At 35.5% G+C, this 22,894-nt stretch overlaps 1 protein-coding gene across 4 annotated transcripts in view; it reads right to left on the bottom strand.

Moving 5' to 3' along the window:
- ERBB4 (erb-b2 receptor tyrosine kinase 4) overlaps positions 1 to 22,894 on the bottom strand; it is a 1,231,440-nt gene that overhangs the window by 738,520 nt on the left and 470,026 nt on the right. For all 4 annotated transcript variants that reach the window (XM_070387158.1, XM_070387172.1, XM_070387165.1 and 1 more), the window contains exon 2: positions 4,813 to 4,964. In XM_070387158.1, the coding sequence (XP_070243259.1) occupies positions 4,813 to 4,964 (152 nt within the window). The remainder of the gene's footprint in view (positions 1 to 4,812; positions 4,965 to 22,894) is intronic.

Here is a 22,894-nt window from a genome sequence, read left to right as displayed (position 1 = left end):
AATGCCAGCAGCAGCAAGGAAGACCAATGGGATGACAAAGGTGAGATATTGGCAAGAATTTTAATGAGGGTAAAAGGTCTAATAGTTCATTCCCATTACTTGGTATACTTGGTTTTGTTGTAGAGAGTTCACAAAGTGTAAGATAATAGCGCAAAATCTGTGATTTTTATGCTTTGCTGTTTTCTATTATAAGTCTTAACCCTGTGACAGTGATAAAATACATAGTAAATAAGTTTTAGGGCCTTTTTCTAGCCAACTATGCAGTATCTCAAGGGTTTAATGTTAAACACTATCAACTACATTTTTTTTCCCAAAAAGAAACATAAAAGCTCAAGGTTACAACAAAGCTAGGTGAAAAGGTGCATCTAGGGATAAGCACTGGGTTTGATACAATAAAATAATATTGAAAGAATGCATTTTAAAGTATTTTAATAACATATATCTAACAAAGATTAACAGAGTAGGTACATAACACTACAGAGTTTTTTTATTTTGGGGGATATTATATATAGACACATCTTAAATCCAATTTAAATGGCCCACTTTTGTGATGTTCTTGAGATCTTGGGAGATATACTTGATAGGATCTTTTAGTAACAGTAAAAGAAAACAAACCTATCTAGTTTAAGAAAAAACAGGAAATAACTTCAAAGTTGCTAACAAGTTCCAAGGCATCATATGGGCTAAATGGCTGGGATGCAATCAATCTTCATAAGCAGACTGGCAGCTGCCCTCATTGTTAATTTGGGTTGAATGGTCTCTTTCCCTGGTCTCTATGTCAGATTCAGCGTGTTGGCTCTATTCTGTTGTTTGCACAGCTCTTACACTCAAAAAACCAAAATACAAAAAAATTAAACAAAACAAAACAAAACTGAGTTCTGGTACCAGTTGGTCAAGAAGCTAATTGATAAAAAACAATGTTCTTTGTCACAATTCCAAATCTTCACTGGGAATTGATTCTGATTGACCCAGCCTGTGTCTTAGGCCCAAACATCTGACCTGTGAGCTGTCACACTGAAATATTAATAACATGAGGAGAGTCCCATAAACTCATCTAGAAAATATATCCCATATGAAATAATGATTTATAATTAAGAATTATTAAAGTATTTAGGATAACACATTTTTCCATTCAACAAATAGTGAAAAGCTACAAAACTTTAGACACTGTTCTAGACACTGAATATTCAGATAGTAAAAGAGATAAATAGTGATGGTTAACCTGCTTTCATGAATCACAGACATTAGAGTGGTTTTCATACAAAACAAAACAAGGAAAAAAAAAACAAAACACTATAAACTTGCTAGTTAGAGATAAAAACAAGGATGGGAAATATTTTTAAAGCAAAGATAATTTCCTAACTTCTTAATGACAACATAAATTCCAAAATAGAATTCAAAATCCCTATCTATGATGTCTTTCTAAACACATTGTAGATATGGACCATTCTTAAAAGAATGGAAACTGCACACCTCTATGAGTGGGTCAATGCATTACAGTTATATGTCAACATATATGAGGGCTATATAACCCATAGGATAAGTTAATGAAAGCTCCCAATTCACTCATACAATTCAAATTTTATAAGAAATGATAACATAATGTAAAATAACTATTAATAGATTCCCTTTACATGAACTCTACTTGCAAGGTATCAATATTGAACAGATTATGTATTTTCTAGGAAGCAAGCTACTAAGAACACAAATGAATTACATTTTATGTTAAATGGAAAGCTCTCATATTCTAAGGTGTAGTTAGAAATAATAGCTCATCCAATGCAGTAGTATGAAGATTTCAGCTAACAAGCCTAGATTCAGAGCTCATGAACATAAGCAGTTATGATTTTACACTGACTCACCAAAAAACAGAGAATGGGACATCTTGAGAATTTTGACGTTGGACCACTTCTTGGGCTAATACAGGTCTGTCTCCCTTCACTCTTTCATCTAATCCCTAAACGCTAGTTTGTCATTTGGGTGCTGGGTGTCATTTGGGTGGTACATATTTATCCATACTACCAAGATCTCAATCTCTCCAACTTAATACTTTATTCCACCCCACAGTATATCTTTATGCACACTACCCTGTAAGCTCTGTGAGAGGAAGAGCACTATTTGATTCATTTGAAAGCCGTGTCTAGAATCTAAAGCAGTAACAGTAGGTGCACATTTGACTCCAACTTAGGGCCTTCTTTCTAAGCCTTAACTTATATTAAACCGACTGGAATGTCCTTCCACCCACCTGCATTGTGAGCCCCTATTCATTTTTTCATGACTCAATCCAAGCACATCTCTGCTGAAATCTTTCCTGAATCCTTAGAATTACCCATTCCTTTCTTTGTTCAGCACCCGCATTTACAATTAATACAATTACCATACCTTCATTATGACTCTGATGTCTTATTTCTGTATTGTCAACTACAAAATTTTGTATTTGAATGTAAATGTATATATGCACACACACTCATACATACAATAACTGTATATTAGACATCTGTAAAACTCTATAAGACTGCAATATTTTTGAAGCCAAGGACAATAGATAACTTGCTATTATATCTTTGGGCTAAGACTATTTGTTGAGTGAATGATATATAGCACAATTAGAAATGATGATTTTCCAAAGGAACAAAAGATAAGCGAAACAAAAAAACAATGTCATTAATAAGCCAAAAACAAAAAGAAAACCTATTACAGTTATTATTAAATATATTAAAACCAAGATATTTTCATGAGTTTATAGTATAAAGTTTACATGAATTTTTAGAGGTGCTTCCTTAAGAGCCAATAATTATTTTTTTAAACAAACAACTTATTTCTTGTTCCAAGTATAAAGCTTTAGTCCTCCTTATTTTCTTCTTTATCAAATATGTTCATTTTACTTTTTTTTAAACTTCAAAATAGTTCCTAAAAATGTAGAATATCCAACAGTATAGACCATGATGCTCAAAGACTTCTTTGCTTCGTTCACATTTCTAAGATTAAGTCAACTTTCAATCATTCTGTTTTGCAATCTTAAAAGAGCCTAAGAATGATAAAATTATAAAATATATAATAATCAAAACAATTTTATATTATTAAAGACTCTCACAGTACTGATGCTATTTTTTGTTAAGCCAGTGCAATCTAGTTCCATATAAAGCAAGGGAAATATGAGAAGAAAAACTAAGACCTCAGATTGCCTTTTAAAATTGTATTATATTATTCTGTTCTAAAAGATCTTTTTACCTAGTTTCCCTGTTTTTGAATTCATCCCTTATTTTCCTTTTCTATAATATCATTGAGTTTCTTGGCATTTCTAACTAAATCTACAAATCTATAGTATATGCTACCAAGTTTTAATTTTGATTTTGAAGAATACAGCTTAGCTGAAAATAATCAAGACATATTAGAACACTGCAAGCAAATTTTAGTAACTAATACTCATATGCACTCATTCAAAGAAGTTTTTCTAGGATAGGTGTACCTGTTCATTTATTGAAACAATATTGCAAAACAGAAAAAAAAAGCTATTATTTTAAGGTCTTTTCACTCAAGGATTTAGATACATTTTACTATCTACTCATGATAAACAAAGATGTCATAATTAAACATCATAGTTAATACAAACTACACAACTTGTAGAATTAGAGTTCTAGCAACCAAACAACAGAATATAGAAACACCTTAATTCCCTATATCAATACTAGCATGACAGTCATTTTAAAAGCAGATACCATAAGTCTCATAGTGTTACTTAGTTTTGAAGTGGTACATTTTCTGAGGTTGTCACCATTTCTAGACATGTTTATTGCATTCAAAGTATTTCAAAATCATTATTTTTTACTTCTGGTCTAAGTATAGAATTATTAAAATTATCACAGTTCTCTAAATAATTCATCATCTACTAAATAGTTTACTGAATCAGTATTCAAAGCATTATTCATATTTTCATTTAAATAAGACAGTGCTCCTGAGAAGTGTGTAAATATTATTGAAAATAAGACTAAGTATATTCTAGGAATGCTATTATTTAAAATATATCCTATTAATTCTTATATAAGGAATAAATTATCAGTTGTACAAAATGCCACATCCTCATCTCACTTTGTCAAAGTCCCTTTGAAGTTCAGATTTTCCTATACTTTTCCAGTTGAAGCAAAACTTAAGAAACTGCAGGCATTAAGTACTAATAACAGGAATAACAGGTAAGGATAAATGAGAGTCAAAACAAGTATGGAAGAGGACTTGTCATGGGGTGATGTCATATATGTGTGTCTTCAATTACATGCATGACTATGTCAACTTATATATCTATGTGGGATTTCCTACTAGTCTAAGTGACAAAAACATGGCACTTTTATTCTAAAATTAACAGTATTACTCTCATTATGGTAATATAAAATAATTTAAAAATTCCAAAGTGACAGAAAGGGGCAGAAAAGGAAATTCCTAGCTAAAGTCACAAATTCTTATCTGACTGGTCCTCTGACTCTCCTAGTCCACAGCCTAAAGTTTCCTTCTTGGCTGACATTCAGAAAAGGACACACCTGCTGCAAGTCATGGCCTACACTCTGACAGAATCTTTCATCAATCTTAGGACAACAGTATTTGTCCTAAACTCAGGGTGTCAATCATGATGGCATGTCACTCTTTTTCTTTCCCTGAGTGTGCCTTGTAATCTCTTATCTCCTACATGCCTATAGTCATGGTCTCTGTTGGGCAGAGCAGGAGAGCACAGCCATCAAACACAAGAAGCGAGTCTGTCTTTATGCATCATGACACCACTGTCTATTCACAAAAAGAACAGAAAGAAAGAGTCAGCTTTACCCGCAGAAAGGAGAGGTCCCGGTTGTGCTCGATGCTGGTTATTTCCAGGTTGCCCATGACTACCTCACAGTTCTCATAGTATTTGCGCAAGGCTCGGTACTGCTGCTCCAGGTCAGAGAGAGAGCTCAGCTTATTCTCTGTGCCTGCACACACTGTCAAGACAAGAAGAAACATGGGAAGTTATATAAACTTTGTACGACAGGAACCATGATAACATTTCCCTCAACTCTGCTCTACAACAATCTACTCCAATTTCCTTAATTAAAATATTTTGAATCCTTTTAAGATCCATAATCATACACTGATAAATATGTTCACTTTCATTTTATACAGTTTTACTGAATCATAAATGACATAATATTGTCTAGGTTTAAGATGTGTACAGTTTATTGTGATCCACATAGTCAAAGACTCTCGCATAGTCAATAAAGTTGATTTCTTTTTGGAACTCTCTTGCTTTTCCATGATCCAGAGGATGTTGGCAATTTGATCTCTGGTTCCTCTGCCTTTTCTAAAACCAGCTTGAACATCTGGAAGTTTACGGTTCACATATTGCTGAAGCCTGGCTTGGAGAATTTTGAGCATTACTTTACTAGCGTGTGAGATGAGTGCAATTGTGCAGTAGTTTGAGCATTCTTTGGCATTGCCTTTCTTTGGGATTGGAATGAAAACTGACCTTTTCCAGTCCTGTGGCCACTGCTGAGTTTTACAAATTTGCTGGCATATTGAGTGCAGAGCTTTCACAGCATCATCTTTCAGGATTTGAAAGAGCTTAACTGGAATTCCATGACCTCCACTAGCTTTGTTCATAGTGATGCTTTCTAAGGCCCACTTGACTTCACATTCCAGGATGTCTGGCTCTAGGTCAGTGATCACACCATTGTGATTATCTTGATCATGAAGATCTTTTTTGTACAGTTCTTCTGTGTATTCTTGCCATCTCTTCTTAATATCTTCTGCTTCTATTAGGTCCATACCATTTCTGTCCTTTATTGAGCCCTTTTTGCATGAAATGTTCCCTTGGTTTCTCTCATTTTCTTGAAGAGATCTCTAGTCTTCCCATTCTGTTGTTTTCCTCTATTTCTTTGCATTGATCGCTGAGGAAGGCTTTCTTATCTCTCCTTGCTATTCTTTGGAACTCTGCTTTCAGATGCTTATATCTTTCCTTTTCTCCTTTGCTTTTTGCTTCTCTTCTTTTCACAGCTATTTGTAAGGCCTCCCCAGACAGCCATTTTGCTTTTTTGCATTTCTTTTCCATGGGGATGGTCTTGATCCCTGTCTCCTGTACAATGTCATGAACCTCAGTCCATAGTTCATCAGGTACTCTATTTATCAGATCTAGTCCCTTAAATCCATTTCTCACTTCCACTGTATAATCATAAGGGATTTGATTTAGGTCATACCTGAATGGTCTAGTGGTTTTCCCTACTTTTTCAATTTAAGTCTGAATTTGGCAATAAGGAGTTCATGATCTGAGCCACAGTCAGCTCCTGGTCTTGTTTTTGCTGACTATATAGAGCTTCTCCATCTTTGGCTGCAAAGAATATAATCAATCTGATTTTGATGTTGACCATCTGGTGATGTCCATGTGTAGAGTCTTCATTGTGTTGTTGGAAGAGTTTGACCAGTGCATTCTCTTGGCAAAACTCTTTTAGCCTTCGCCCTGCTTCATTCTGTATTCCAAGGCCAAATTTGCCTGTTACCCCAGGTAGTTTCTTGACTTCATACTTTTGCATTCCAGTCTCCTATAATGAAAAGGACATCTTTTTTGGGTGTTAGTTCTAAAAGTTATTGTAGGTCTTCATAGAACCATTCAACTTCAGCTTCTTCAGCATTACTGGTTGTGGCATAGGCTTGGATTACTGTGATATTGAATGGTTTGCCTTGGAAACCTATATGCCTGTTAGGAAGCAACAGTTAGAACTGGACATGGAACAACAGACTGGTTCCCAATAGGAAAAGGAGTATGTCAAGGCTGTATAGTCTCACCCTGCTTATTTAACTTATATGAGGAGTACATCATGAGAAATGCTGGGCTGGAAGAAGCACAAGCTGGAATCAAGATTGCCGGGAGAAATATCAATAACCTCAGATATGCAGATGACACAACCCTTATGGCAGAAAGTAAAGAGGAACTAAAAAGCCTCTTGATGAAAGTGAAAGAGGAGAGTGAAAAAGTTGGCTTAAAGCTCAACATTCAGAAAACAAAGATCATGGCATCCAGTCCCATCACTTCATGGGAAATAGATGGCCAAACAGTGGAAACAGTGTCAGACTTTGTTTTGGGGGGCTCCAAAATCACTGCAGATGTTAATTGCAGCCATGAAATTAAAAGACACTTATTCCTTGGAAGGAAAGTTATGACCAACCTAGATAGCATATTCAAAAGCAGAGATGTTACTTTGCCAACAAAGGTCCATCTATTCAAGGCTATGGTTTTTCCAGTAGTCATGTATGGATGTGAGAGTTGGACTATGAAGAAAGCTGAGCGCTGAAGAATTGATGCTTTTGAACTGTGGTGTTGGAGAAGACTTTTGAGAGTCCCTTGGACTTCAAGGAGATCCAACCAGTCTATCCTAAAGGAGACCAGTCCTGGGTGTTCATTGGAAAGACCGATGCTAAGGCTGAAATTCCAGTACTTTGGCCACCTCATGTGAAGAGTTGACTCATTGGAAAAGACTCTGATGCTGGGAGGGATTGGGTGGCAGGAGGAGAAGGGGACGACAGAAGATGAGATGGCTGGATGGCGTCACCGACTCAATGGACATGAGTTTGGGTGAACTCTGGGAGTTGGTGCTGGACAGGGACACCTGGGATGCTGTGATTCATGGGGTCACAAAGAGTCAGACACGATTGAGTAACTTCACTGAACTGAACTGAAGGTGTGTACATGCGTGATTTTGATACACTTACATATTGCAAAATGATTACCACCATAGCATTAGCTAACATCACCATCATGTCATTTAATTACCATAGTTGTGTGTGTGTATGAGTCATGAGAATATTTCAGACTTTCTCTTCCAACAACTTTCAAGAATGTAATGCAGTATTATTAACTATAATCACCATGGTACACAGTAGATCTACACAATTTATTCATCTTAAAACTGGAAGTTTGCACTTTTTACCCAAATCTCCCCATTTCCTCATTCCCAAGTCCCTGGTAGCCACCATTCTTCTCTCTGTTTCTATTAAGTTTGGCTTTTTTAGATTCCACATATAAGTGGCATAATGCATTCACACTCATAAATTGTATATACTAACCACAGAGGCTAAGAAGGCATGGGTTTCACAGATACATGCAACAAGGAGATAAATAACCATATATGCTGTGAGTATATAAAGCACAAATATATAAATCCAATATATTTATTTAATTTCACTCAAATCAGATTTTCTTTCAGACTTATAATTCACTCTACTTTATATATATATATATATATAAATCAGAAGATGATAAAAGTAAAAAATTTATTTTAAAATGATATTTTTGTATTGCAAAGTAATCTGATCTTAGTAAATTTTCTACAGAATTAAAACTTTGGCTTTTAAGCCCTTAAAAATGCTATCTTTTAAAATACAAATATTAAAATCTTAGACTGAAACATTTATAAATATATACTACAAACAGAATAAGTGGGCTAATTTGCTTCAGTCGTGTCTGACTCTTTGTGACCCTGTGGACTGTAGTCCACCAAGCTCCTCTGCCCCCAGGATTTTCCACGCAAGAGTAGTAGAGTGGGTTGCCATTTCCTCCTCCAAGGGCTCTTTCCCAACCCAGGAGTCAAACCCACGTCTCCTATGTCTCCTGCATTGGCATTCGGATTCCTTATTGATGAGCCATCAGGGAAGCCCTAATGTACTGTAGAGACTAAAAAACACTCTTAATCCACGATCTTTATTTTTACTGCTCCCAGAAGTTTTATAACTTGTAAAATTTCAGTTGAAAAAAAGTACTATTATGTGGGCTTATCAAATGTAGATTTCAATTACTTTCAATTCCAAAGAGGACAAGCTTATTTTCAATGCAACTATTGATGAGGGTAATTAAGCATTAATTAATAAACTTACTCCGGAGAAGCCTATGGCACCCCACTCCAGTGTTCTTGCCTGGAGAATCCCAGGGACGGGGAAGCCTGGTGGGCTGCTGTCTAGGGGTCACACAGAGTTGGACACGACTGAAGTGACTTAGCATAGCAATAAACTTCCTCACCATTTCTAAAATGTATATAATGTCACATTGTAATTTACATGTAGCTTATGTTATACAAGTTTCCTTTGGTTGAAAATAAAACGTATACAAAAATCAGTAGGTAAACATCTAAATGAAAAGGTTTCTAAAATATTAAGTGCATTCTGACCTTTCCTGTAAAAGCTTAAACAAATTTTGGCAGAAAGTTTATTAGTATAATTGTAGTACCTATGTATTTTTGTATCTTTCTCATTCTGCATATACAAAAAGAATATAGAATATGCAATTATTAATTATTATTGCAAAAATCTCTTTATATAAGACACAATGCTGTAAGCTTTTTGAAGACAGATGAAATATATTAATCATTATTGTCTATCTGCTGAGCTATACAGCATGATGCTTTGCAAAAAATTATTTAATAATTAATTTAATTGCCATAAAAATAAGTATAACTTGTATTCAGAAAATAAACTGCAAGTCAGTAAAGTTCTCATTGTTCAAAAGTGATCAGCTGTATTTTGCAGTACAATGTGAAAACAGAAAATTAGAATAAGTACATTTAAAATTATCTTTTATTAACACAAAATATAATTCAATAAACAGATATTCTAAATAATCAGAATATTCTCAAACATTCTGATTTGGGGAGTTTCTGGTTAACAAAGTTTCAGTTAAAAAATATTTTTGTCTCAGTGAGGCTTTCCTTTATATTTATGTTCTAGTCAAGCCATCTAAATCCAGTAAAACATTCCTCCTGACTTTCATCTTGACAGACAGACTTGATTTTTAAAGAACTAGTTTGGATAGATGCATAAAAAATCATTTGTATTTCTTTTCATGAAGGCTCCACTGAATGCCTCACAACGTCCATTTGTCAATCGATTTTACAATCAGGCAATGTATACAAGAAATGCTTAAACCATCAACTTTCATTGATTTCACAAAGCTGTTTATCAAACAGAATTGAAAAATCTTTTTCACCAGCCAAAACAAGTTTAACGAAATTCAGCCCCCTTTGCCAACACTATTATAAAGTCCTTAAACTATAAGTTCACAATAATCAAGCTTCAAAAATCCTGAATTTACATGTGCTCCCTGGAGTTTTCATTTCAACTGTAACTCCAGGAATAAAGCTATATGTGAAGCCTTAAAAATCACCAATTATTCTATTTAGTATTGATTCAATTACAAATGTAGCTATAGTTGCAAACATGGGCTTTTCAGACTTCTTAAGATTTGTAATCAACAGTGACTGAACTACATGATCCTCATTCAGTAAAAAAATAAATAAATAAATAAGACTATAATTAGGAGTTTGTAGCAATTTACAAAGGTTGGTTAACAAAATTATTCATTAATTCATGAGGCAAATATATTAGAAGCACAAAGAAGAAACATTAACAATATCCATACTAATACTAAAAAATCAATGATTTCCTCCAGGCTTATTATGACTGTGGAAACCAGCACTCCATTTGCTTACTCAAGATAAAAAGAGGGGAAAAAAATAATTGAATCAATATTTTGGCCTGACTTTCAAATCAAATGCCTATGTGAGATATTGAGAAATGAGTATTTATTTAACATCTACTGTTCATTTAGCATGACCTAGTATCATGAAAAATATACATTGATTAAAATGTCCAAGGTTTATTGTAAGGGTTCATGAAGTTGTTCATGCACACAGTAAGGAAAGCAGTAAGCAGTATACACAAGCCACATATATAATGTGTGTGTAACATTCAGGGACTGTCTGCATAAAGAAATATTTGGTAACTTGATAAAAGTTCTCTTTTTTAAAAACATCTGATTTAACACCGAGTACTTTCTCTTTCAGAAAGTTTACCATAATAAACATGCTTTAGATTGATGTACCTTCTTGGGTATTAAAATTTTCATTAAAAATATAAAATAAAGAAAATATCAGAAGTAGCACACATTTGCAGAGACTATTGAGTGCTATTATAGTTACACAAACAATTCCTGCAGTTCTGTGTTCAAAATATATATTGAAACAGGGCCAAATTTGTTACTACTTCTTTGTGTGCATGCTAAGTCACTTCAGTTGTGTCACACAACTGAACCTTAGGACTGTGTCACGAACCGCCAGACTCCTCTGTTCATGGTATTCTCTTGGCAAGAATACTGGAGTGAGTTTCAATGCCCTTCTGCAGGGAATCTTCCCAATCCAGGGATCAAACCCTGGTGTCTTATGTCTCCAGCCTTGGCAGGCAAATTCTTTACTGTTGAGCCACTGAGAAAGCCACTTCTACTAAAGTTATTTAATCCAAGACACTTGGATGTTATTTATATTCAAGCTATTTTATATCCGAGGATATAGTTATTATATAGTTATCCTGTAGTTATATAGGATATAGTTATAGTTATTTATATCCAAGGATATATCTGCCCTAGACTTTTGACAGTAGCCTCCTAACTGACTTAATTCCTTACTTGCCCTTGCCCTGGTTAATTCTTTGTCCAGACGCCAGAATGATCTTTTTAAAAAACATCATTCATGTCACTCTCACTGAAAACAATTCTTGGTTTTTAATCATATTTATTATAAGATCCAAACTTCATACTATAACTTGTAGAATGTATATGAGGATCTTTATTCAAATGTCACTCTTTCAGAAAAGCCTTTTCTATCTTATCTAAAGTAGCAGATTCCCATTCATCATGCTCTGTCTTCTTTGCCTTCTTTATTTTTGTTTTACTGCTATCTGAAATTATATGCTTGTTTGTTTTCTTTCGTATTAAATATTTCTACATTAGAATGCAAGCTCCATTGTTAGAGGCCTTTCTCTATTCAACACTTAAAGACACATAGCAGACTATCAGTCAATATTCATTGAATAATAAAATGGACTTTGGAGAAATAATTAGCACAGGATCAAATGCTGGTCCTTCTACTTTTACGAGCTGAATGTCTTAAGCAAGTCACTTAGTCACTTAGAGTCTCTGTGTCTGTGCTGAGAGCTCCCAACAATAAACACAATTTAGAGGCGAATAACACAGAGCCTAAAGCCAGATGTCCAGCATTAAAGTCTAGCTCACTGGCTAGACTTTAGCAATCACTGGCTTGCAATTAACCTTGAGCAAGTAACTTAACCCCGCTGTCATTCTATTTCCTCCTCTGTAAAATGAACACAGTAACAACCACCATCTCATAAATTTAAATGAGTGAATACATGTTAACTTGCTTTGCACAATATTTGACTTACTGATAGAGGTAATTGTTAGCTAATGCTATTTAATTGAATGTATGTATATAATATGCATACATTATGGAATATATTAAATCAAATTTTAAAAAAGGTTTGCACAGTGATGTGCAATCAGTTTGATATAAAGAAATGATCACTGGGCAAGGACAATGAAGTTTGAGACATCATTCCTCCAACATTTTTTAGCTGTTTAAAATGGGACAATTATTTCCTTCTTATTGGTTCCAATTTTCTTTTTTCTTTATGTTTCCTTCAAGTTCAAAAATTTTGTGATTGAATTTATTTCCAAAATACATATGTAAAACCTGTTCTACACTGTTGGTGGGAATGTAAATTGGTATAGCCACTATGGAGAACAGCATGGAGGTTCTTTAAGAAACTAAAAATAGAACTACCATATAGCCCTGCAATCCCACTCCTGGGCATGTATCTGGAGAAAAACATGATCCAAATTATACAATGGAGAGAATAAACCCCAATGCCCCCTGCAGCACTGTTTACAAGAGTCAACACATGGAAGCAACTGAAATGTCCACTGACAGATGAACGGATAAAAAAGATGTGAACTACTTATACAATACTGGAGTGGGTTGCCATTACCTGCTCAAAAGGATCTTCCCAACCCAGGGGTTGAACTCGCAACTCCTGCATCTCCTGCACTAACAGGTGGATACTTTAACCACTGCGCTACCTGGGAAGCCCATATACATTACTTTACAATTAAATATTACTTTACAATTAAAAAAGAAAGAAAGATTTTCTATGTAGAGGATCATGTCATCTGCAAATAGTGAGAGTTTTACTTCTTCTTTTCCAATTTGGATTCCTTTTATTTCTTTTTCTGCTCTGATTGCTGTGGCCAAAACTTCCAAAACTATGTTGAATAGTAATGGTGAAAGTGGGCACCCTTGTCTTGTTCCTGACTTTAGAGGAAATGCTTTCAATTTTTCACCATTGAGGATAATGTTTGCAGTGGGTTTGTCATATATAGCTTTTATTATGTTGAGGTATGTTCCTTCTATTCCTGCTTTCTGGAGAGTTTTTATCATAAATGGATGTTGAATTTTGTCAAAGGCTTTTCTGCATCTATTGAGATAATCATATGGTTTTTATTTTCAATTTGTTAATGTGGTGTATTACATTGATTGATTTGCGGATATTGAAGAATCCTTGCATCCTGGGATAAAGCCCACTTGATCATGGTGTATGATCTTTTTAATGTGTTGTTGATTCTGATTGCTAGAATTTTGTTAAGGATTTTTGCATCTATGTTCAACAGTGATATTGGCCTGTAGTTTTCTTTTTGTGGGATCTTTGTCAGGTTTTGGTATTAGGGTGATGGTGGCCTCATAGAATGAGTTTGGAAGTTTACCTTCCTCTGCAATTTTCTGGAAGAGTTTGAGCAGGATAGGTGTTAGCTCTTCTCTAAATTTTTGGTAGAATTCAGCTGTGAAGCCGTCTGGACCGGGGCTTTTGTTTGCTGGAAGATTTTTGATTACAGTTTCAATTTCCATGCTTGTGATGGGTCTGTTAAGATTTTCTATTTCTTCCTGGTCCAGTTTTGGAAAGTTATACTTTTCTAAGAATTTGTCCATTTCTTCCACGTTGTCCATTTTATTGGCATATAATTGTTGATAGTAGTCTCTTATGATCCTTTGTATTTCTGTATTTGTCTGTTGTGATCTCTCCATTTTCGTTTCTAATTTTATTGATTTGATTTTTCTCCTTTGTTTCTTGATGAGTCTGGCTAATGGTTTGTCAATTTTATTTATCCTTTCAAAGAACCAGCTTTTTGGTTTTGTTGATTTTTGCTATGGTCTCTTTTGTTTCTTTTGCATTTATTTCTGCTCTAATTTTTAAGATTTCTTTCCTTCTACTAACCCTGGGGTTCTTCATTTCTTCCTTTTCTAGTTGCTTTAGGTGTAGAGTTAGGTTATTTATTTGACTTTTTTCTTGTTTCTTGAGGTGTGCCTGTATTGCTATGAACTTTCCCCTTAGGACTGCCCACTGCTGGGCATACACACTGAGGAAACCAGAAGGGAAAGAGACACGTGTACCCCAATGTTCATCGCAGCACTGTTTATAATAGCCAAGACATGGAAGCAACCTAGATGTCCATCAGCAGATGAATGGATAAGAAAGCTGTGGTACATATACACAATGGAGTATTACTCAGCCATTAAAAAGAATACATTTGAATCAGTTCTAATGAGGTGGATGAAACTGGAGCCTATTATACAGAGTGAAGTAAGCCAGAAGGAAAAACATAAATACAGTATTCTAACGCATATATATGGAATTTAGAAAGATGGTAACAATAACCCTGTGTATGAGACAGCAAAAGAGACACTGATGTATAGAACAGTCTTATGGACTCTGTGGGAGAGGGAGAGGGTGGGAAGATTTGGGAGAATGACATTGTAACATGTAAAATATCATGTAAGAAACGAGTTGCCAGTCCAGGTTACGATACTGGGGCTAGTGCACTGGGACGACCCAGAGGGATGGTATGGGGGGGGAGGAGGAGGAGGAGGGTTCAGGATGGGGAACACATGTATACCTGTGGTGGGTTCATTTTGATGTTTGGCAAAACTAATACAATTATGTAAAGTTTAAAAATAAAATAAAATTAAAAAAAAAAAAAGAAAGAAAGAATGCCATTGGCACCAACATGAATGGACCTGGAAATTACCATATTAAGTGAAGTAACTCAGACAGAGAAAGACAAGAACATGATATTGCCTGTCTGCAGAATCTAAAAAAAAAAAAAAGATGTAAGTAAACTTATTTACAAAACAGGAACAGACTCACAGACTTAAAAGAACAAACTATGGCTACAACAACACAAGAGAAGTCTCTACACATGGGCATCTCCAGATGGTCCACACCAAAATCAGATTGATTATATTCTTTGCAGCCAAATATGGGGAGAGGCAGTACTCTTGCCTGGAAAATCCCATGGATGGAGAAGCCTGGTAGGCTGCAGTCCATGGAGTCACGAAAAGTTGGACACAACTGAGAGACTTCATTTTCACTTTTGACTTTCATGCATTGGAGAAGGAACTGGCAACCCACTCCAGCGGTCTTGCGTGGAGAATCCCAGGGACGGGGGAGCCTGGTGGGCTGCTGTCTATGGGGTCGCACAGAGTCAGACACGACTGAAGCGACTTAGCAGCAGCAGCAGCAGCACCAGCAGCCAAATACAGGGAAGCTCTACACAATCAGCAAAAACAAGACCAGGAGCTGACTGTGGCTCAGATCATGAATTCTTTATTGCCAAATTCAGACTTAAGTTGAAGAAGGTAAGGAAAACCACTAGGCCATTCAGGTATGACCTAAATCAATTCCCTTATGATTATACAGTGGAAGTGAAAAATAGATTTGAGGGACTAGATCTGATAGAGAGCCTGATGAACTATGGATGGAGGTTCATGACACTGTACAGGAGACAGGGATCAGGACCATCCCCAAGAAGAAGAAATGCAAAAAGCAAATGGCTGTCTGAGGAGGCCTTACAAAAAGATGTGGAAAAAAGAGAAGCAACAAAGGAGAAAAGGAAAGATATACCCATTTGAATGCAGAGTTCCAAAGAATAGCAAGGACAGATAAGACAGCCATCCTTAGTGATCAGTGCAAAGACATAGAGGAAAAGAATAGAATGGGAAAGACTAGAGATCTCTTCAAGAAAATTAGAGATACCAAAGGAACATTTCATGCAAAGATGAGCTCAATAAAAGACAGAAATGGTATGGATCTAACAGATGCAGAAGACATTGAGGTGGCAAGAATACATAGAACTGTACAAAAGAGATCTTCATGACCCAGATAATCACGATGGTGTGATCACTCACCTAGAGCCAGACATCCTGGAATGTGAAGTCAAGTAGGCCTTAGGAAGCATCACTAGGAACAACGCTAGTGGAGGTGATGGAATTCCAGTTCAGCTATTTCAAATCCTGAAAGATGATGCTGTGAAAGTGCTGCACTCAATATGCCAGCAAATTTGGAAAACTCAGCAGTGGCCATGTGACTGGAAAAGGTCAGTTTTCATTCCAATCCCAAAGAAAGACAATGCCAAAGAATGCTCAAACTACCACACAATTGTACACATCTCACATACTAGCAAAGTAATGCTCAAAATTCTCTAAGACAGACTTCAACAATATGTGAACTGTGAACTTCCAGATGTTCAAGCTGGTTTTAGAAAAGGCAGAGGAACCAGAGATCAAATTGCCAACATCTGCTGGATCATCGAAAAAGCAAGAGAGTTCCAGAAAATCATCTACTTCTGCTTTATTGACTATTCCAAAGCCTTTGACTGTGTGGATCACAATAAACTGTGGAAAATTCTGAAAGAGATGGGAATACTAGACCACCTGACTTGCCTCTTGAGAAATCTATATGCAGGTCAGGAAGCAACAGTTAGAACTGAACATGGAACAACAGACTGGTTCCAAATAGGGAAAGAAGTACGTCAAGGTTGTATATTGTCAACCTGCTTATTTAAATTATATTCAGAGAACATCATGAGAAACGCTCGGCTTGATGAAGCACAAGCTGGAATCAAGATTGCTGAGAGAAATATCAGTAACCTCAGGTACTCAGATAACATGACCCTTATGGCAGAACGTGAGGAAGAACTAAAAAGCCTCTTGATGAAAGTGAAAGAGAAGAGTGAAAAAGTTGGCTTAATCCTCAACATTCAGAAAACTAAAATCATGGCATCTGGTCCCACCACTTCATGGAAAATAGATGGGGAACCAGTGTCACACTTTATTTTTGGGGCTCCAAAATCACTACAAATGGTGATTGTAGCCATGAAATTAAAAGACGCTTACTCCTTGGAATGAAAGTTACGACCAACCTAGACAGCATATTAAAAAGCAGAGACATTACTTTGCCAACAAAGGTCCATCTAGTCAAGGCTATGGTTTTTCCAGTAGTCATGCATGGATGTGTGAGTTGGACTGTGAAGAAGGCTGAATGTCAAAGAATTGATGCTTTTTAACTGTGGTGTTGGAGAAGACTCTTGAGAGTCCCTTGGACAGCAAGGAGATACAACCAGTCCATCTAAAGGAAATCAGTCCTGAACATTCATTGGAAAGACTGATGCTGCAGCTGAATCTCCAACACTTTGGCCACCTGATGTGAAGAAGTGACTCACTGGAAAAGATCCTGATGCTGGGAAAGATTGAAGGCAGGATGATAAGGGGATGACAGAGTTAAGATGGTTGGATAGCATCACTAACTCAATGGACATGATTTTGAGTAAATTCTAGGAGTTGGTAATGGACAGGAAGGCCTGGCATGCTGCTGTCCATGGGGTTGCAAAGAGTCGGACAGGACTGAGTGCCTGGACTGAACTGAACTGAACTGATGGCTACAACAAGGGGTGATGGTGGGAGGAAGCTATAGGCTGGGAATTGAGATTGACATGTACATACTGCTGTATTTAAAACAGATAACCATCAAGAACATACTGTATAGCACAGGGAATATAGCTCAATATTCTTTAATAACCTAAATGGGAAAAGAATTCAAAAGGAATTAAGTACATGAATATGTATAACTGAATCACTTTGCTCCAGACTTGAGACCAACACAACATAATTCATCAACTATGCTCCAATATAAAATAAAAATTAAAAAAAATACTAGTAAAAATAAAACAAAACTTACTCTACACTAAGTAATGGGTTGCTTTGAGGAGGTCACACTGTGGCAATAACATATAAAATTATATAGTTAAACATTTACCAAATTACCTAGCAATCCCATTTATAGGTGGTTTCCTAGACAAATGAAAATTCACTCCCATAAAAATATGTATTATTCATGAATGTTTAAAGGAACTCTATTCAAATTTGAATTTGCCAACAATTGGAAATAACCAATATCCTTTGATGGGTGAATGCTAACAAACTCTGGTATATTATAAATGTAGGCTCAAAAGGCTACATACTATACAATTCTATTGTTATGAAGTTTCTCAAAAATGACAAAACTACCTAGGACAGAGAACAAATCAATGGCTGCTAGAGGATGGGGATCTGAGAGTGAGGGTTTGATGGAAAGATCATGAAGGGAATTTAGGAGATGGCAGAATTCTTCTGCATACTGACCATGGTGATGATTACAAAGATCTATATATAAGCTAAAATGCAGAGCAATAAGTACACTGAAATAAGTCAATTTTATTGTATGTTTATAAACACACACACACTCAAGTTATCTTTTATGTTTAACAGAGTTAAATATGCCCCTTTACATAAATTATAAAAGATTCTTAATATATTTGTTTTTAGGCATTTTATGCTTTGTCTCTTTGAATAATTTTAGTTATGTTTTTGAGTTGCTTATTATTATTATTACTACTACATATTTTTTAAACTCTTGATGACTTTGACACTTTTTATCCTTCAAAACTTAGCTAATTGCTAACACCTTGTAATTTCTAGTTTTATTAATTGAGGTTCTTGACTTACTTGGTCTTCAATCATGTTATTTTATTTTGTTTTCTTGGCTGGTACTATCTAGAACTCCTAGAATAATCTGTTTTCAATTAATGGGCATAGTAGTCATTTTTATCTTTGTTCTAATCTTTACATAAATGCTTTCCTTGGTTGCATATATATATATTATTACATTACATATTCCAGTGTCTGGCTTTACAAGGTTTTTATTTCAGATCTGAATGTTGAATGTTGTTATATTTTTTGCTATTAATGTTAATTACATTTGCATTAATTTAAAAATTATTAACGAGTTCCAAATATTGAACCATCTTATATTCCCAGAATGAACCACTCTTAGTAATCACACATTATTCCATTATTACAGTTCTAGACTCATTGCTTTAATTTGGACCACTATTTTAATATTAAAAATTACCTATCCCTGGGAGCTCAGTGGTAAAGAATCTGCCTGTCAATGCAAGAAATGTGGGTTCAATCCCTGAGCTGGGAAGATCCCCTGGAGAAGGATATAGCAACTGACTTCAGTATTTTTGCCTGGGAAATCCCATAGACAGAGGAGACTGGTGGGCCACAGTCCATGGGGTCTCAAAAGACTCAAACATGAATTAGTGGCTAAACAACAAAAACAATCAATGATTTAAAAATATATGTACCAGATGTCATCACACGCAAAATGATAATAGAAGTGGGTTTATACTTCAGAAAAATTTGTTCTCCATATAATTAATTCTAAAAGTATTAAAATGTATCATCAAATAGGATGCTTATTTTATAATTTATATTACATAAAACTATAAATTAAATATTATCAATCTAAAAATAAGTATCCTTTAAAAAAAAAACAAGGGACCGTATAGTGGTTTCCGATTCTTCTTTACCTTTAGCCACTGTTATTGACTTCCAAAGTGACAAAACAGGAAATCTGCTGAAATTAACTAAATCACTTTCAAAAATGGTTCTTGAGCCAAATGAAAAGGGAATTTGGCATCACAGGCCTTCATTAATAGAGTTGTAACTACAGAAGACATAGGCATTCTATATAACAGGCTGATGAAAGGCAGGTCCACTGACTACATACACTGCTATGTGCTGCTCCACTTAAAATTTAATTGATCTGTATTTTACTTCTATTATTTACTTACAATAGTCTCTAAATGCCCCCCAAAGATGCTTAAACAGCTAAATTATATTGCAAAGGGAAATAAACTGATCAACAAAGACTATAAAAAATAATATATATAAATATTGCACATGATTATCTCCTGTTCATCAATGACATGTTTTGTGAGTGGTCTACACCAAACTAGTCTTCCAATACAATAAGATATAATTGTAGTTTTTATTTAGTATTTCAAAGATAAGCTTAGTAAGATTAAAATTATTAAAAATTACTTTAAATGCATTATATGGATCATCAAAAACTGACTTGTAACTGCTTGCATATAAATTTTAGTTCCTGTTTTAATTGTTTTCCTGCCTTTACATATTTTGTTATATTTTTTCTTAAATTATATCTTATAAAGTTCCTATGTTGAAAGCTTAGAAACAGAAAGACTATAGATTTACAAATTACATTTCTGTAATCTGTTCTTAGATGAAATAATGTTCCCCTTACCACTATCTTGTTTAATTCCCTCTTGCACTTTTTATCATTTTTCATACCCCATTCCTGCCCCCCACCCAAAGAATCCTTCTTATTTACTTTGTAGTATTTCATTTTCTGTGTAAATGCTAAGTCCTTAACTTTAATGTAGGTACTGGACTTGACAAGCAATTAAAGCAAACAATTTCCACTCATCAAGGCTTGCCAAATTAGTCATCTGCCATCTGCCCCCTCATCTGGTTCTCCTTGAGGTCTTGCTGTGAATCTAGATACATTCGCTCAGATTAAGAGGGACAGTGCAAACCTCCAACCTGGTAAAATGCCAGTGGGAGCTAAGTATGTAAATATTAGTAACCATCTTTCTTCCCTAGATTATCATGCTTTCAACTACCCCTTTGTATGTAATAAAAACCAGTCTGTTCATAATGGCTTATAACTGTCAGACCTTTGCCATTCACTGTAATTAAAATTAAAAAAAATTCCGTAATTAAACTAGCAGTCTGTATATTTTTTTTTCCACTGAGAAGTATCTTTAAAAAGGAATTAGACTATATTTTCCTGATATGAAGCTATGGTCACCTATCCGCCTCATACCTTAAGCACTGATACAGATGTACATTAATAAATGGACTTTGCTCTTTCTATTTGTAAAGGTTTCAGAGTGAACCTTTCTTTCTTATTCTTTGCATCAGCAAATGTTTACTTGACTGATGATATGCAAGAAGCATTTTCTAATCACATTCAGTCAACCAGTATCAGGAAAGGGCAAACCTGAGAAATAGCAAGAGTAAAACATGGTACTCCTGTCACCCACGTGCTCCTTTTTAAGGGCACTCTTCCCTTAAGGCATTCTTCAGCCTAGGGCTGTTCTAGGGCAATTAGTGACTTCAGGCAAATGCACTAAGATGCCCCTTTTCTGGGGGGAAGAAACTCCATGGCAGAGCACATGGCTTGGCTACCAGCATATTGGCTGCTTATTATTCCCATCTGTCCCTACTCCCTGTGCCTCTTTGCAGTGTTGAGCCTACTATAACAGCAAACAGAAGTCTTAGTCAACTCCACTCTCCTTGGTCATCCATCCAAACTTGCTCATTCAAGATTAAAGTGTGTCTAAAAGAGTAACAATCCCTTCAAATCAAAAGAAAAGTGTGCCAATGTTACCTCTGGAATGAGAGGAAGTGAAAGAGAAGACAATTAAGGATTCTTCAAGGTATCTTCAGACTAACTTCACTCAAAGTCAAATCTGAAATCACCTTCTAACAAAGTGTTTGAAAGTTTTGGAAGCCATTTCTTAGTACCATAACTCTCTTGGATGACAGAAAAGCAACCATCTGATACTAAGAGAGTTAATTTTTAGGTCGGGTGATAAGGAGTCCGGGGCCCTCAAGTAGGAGAAAGGGGTCCTGGGCTCTCAAGTAGGAGAAAGGGACAAACTTTTTTTCTACATTGTGTTATTTTAGTCACATTAAGATGCTTTTTCTTAAACTCTGAGTTGTTAGGACAAAACTCTTTAAGACTAATTTTCTTTATGTGCTTAGTCACTCAGTCCTGTCCAACTCTTTTCAACCCCAGGGGCTTCACCCTGCCAGGCTCCTCTGTCCATGGAGATTCTCTAGGCAAGAATACTGGAGAGGGTTGCCATGCCCTTCTCCCGGAGATCTTCCCAACCCAGGGACGGAACCCAGCTCTCCTGCATTGCAGGCGGACTCTTTACCATCTGAGCCACAGGGAAGCCCCATCTTTCTTTAAGCCCAGAGCTAACGATTACACAACAAAACAACTCATCTTGCTCAAGTGTATGTTTTTCTTTACGCTCTGTACTAATGATTATTTAACAACAATTTACCTTGCTCAAGGACATGTTTCTCCTTAACAAGAAGCTTCTGAGTTATTTTGTTATCTTAAGGCTTATGTTGTGAGAGCAGGTCTGGTAAGACGTTTCTATTGTTAGTTCTAATCTTGTGGAGTGGATCTGGTAAAAGTATATAAGGCCTTGATAAAACTAGCAAGTGGGGCACTCTCTGTCCCCCTTCTGATGTCTATGTCACAAACTTTCTCTGTCCTTTTTCACTATAATAAAACTTCTGCCACACAACTGCTCTGAGTGATCAAGCCTGGTGCCTGATCCCTAAGCTAAATCTTCTTCGGAGATCATGAATCTGACATTGTTCATCATAAGCTATCAATACTGATTAGACTACATAATGAAATATATCATAATTTATTTTACACTGTTTTCTCATAAGCTAATGCCTATTATTCTAGGAATGGCATTCTATAACAGTAGTTTGATCCCTCTAAAAGAGATTCAGATGAACAATGTGTGTTATTTTTATAATATGCTAATTACAGTTAGTTGTTTGGTAGGGAGATATCCATCACTGGGGAAATATATGTCATTCACTCATTTGTTATTTCATTTATTCAATAAACACCAATTGGCAACCACAATATATGGGGCTTTAGACTAAGTGTGAAAGGAAAAATAGATAAATAAGATTGGTGCTTCAAATTTACAATAGTATATATTCTAATAAAAATCCTCTATAGTTTTTCTTAGAATGCAAGCAAATGC

The sequence above is a fragment of the Bos mutus genome, chromosome 2 (assembly GCF_027580195.1).
Source record: "Bos mutus isolate GX-2022 chromosome 2, NWIPB_WYAK_1.1, whole genome shotgun sequence".
NCBI lineage: Eukaryota > Metazoa > Chordata > Mammalia > Artiodactyla > Bovidae > Bos > Bos mutus.
Note: the sequence above shows the minus strand (reverse complement) of the source record. Positions and strands in the feature narration are given on the sequence as shown.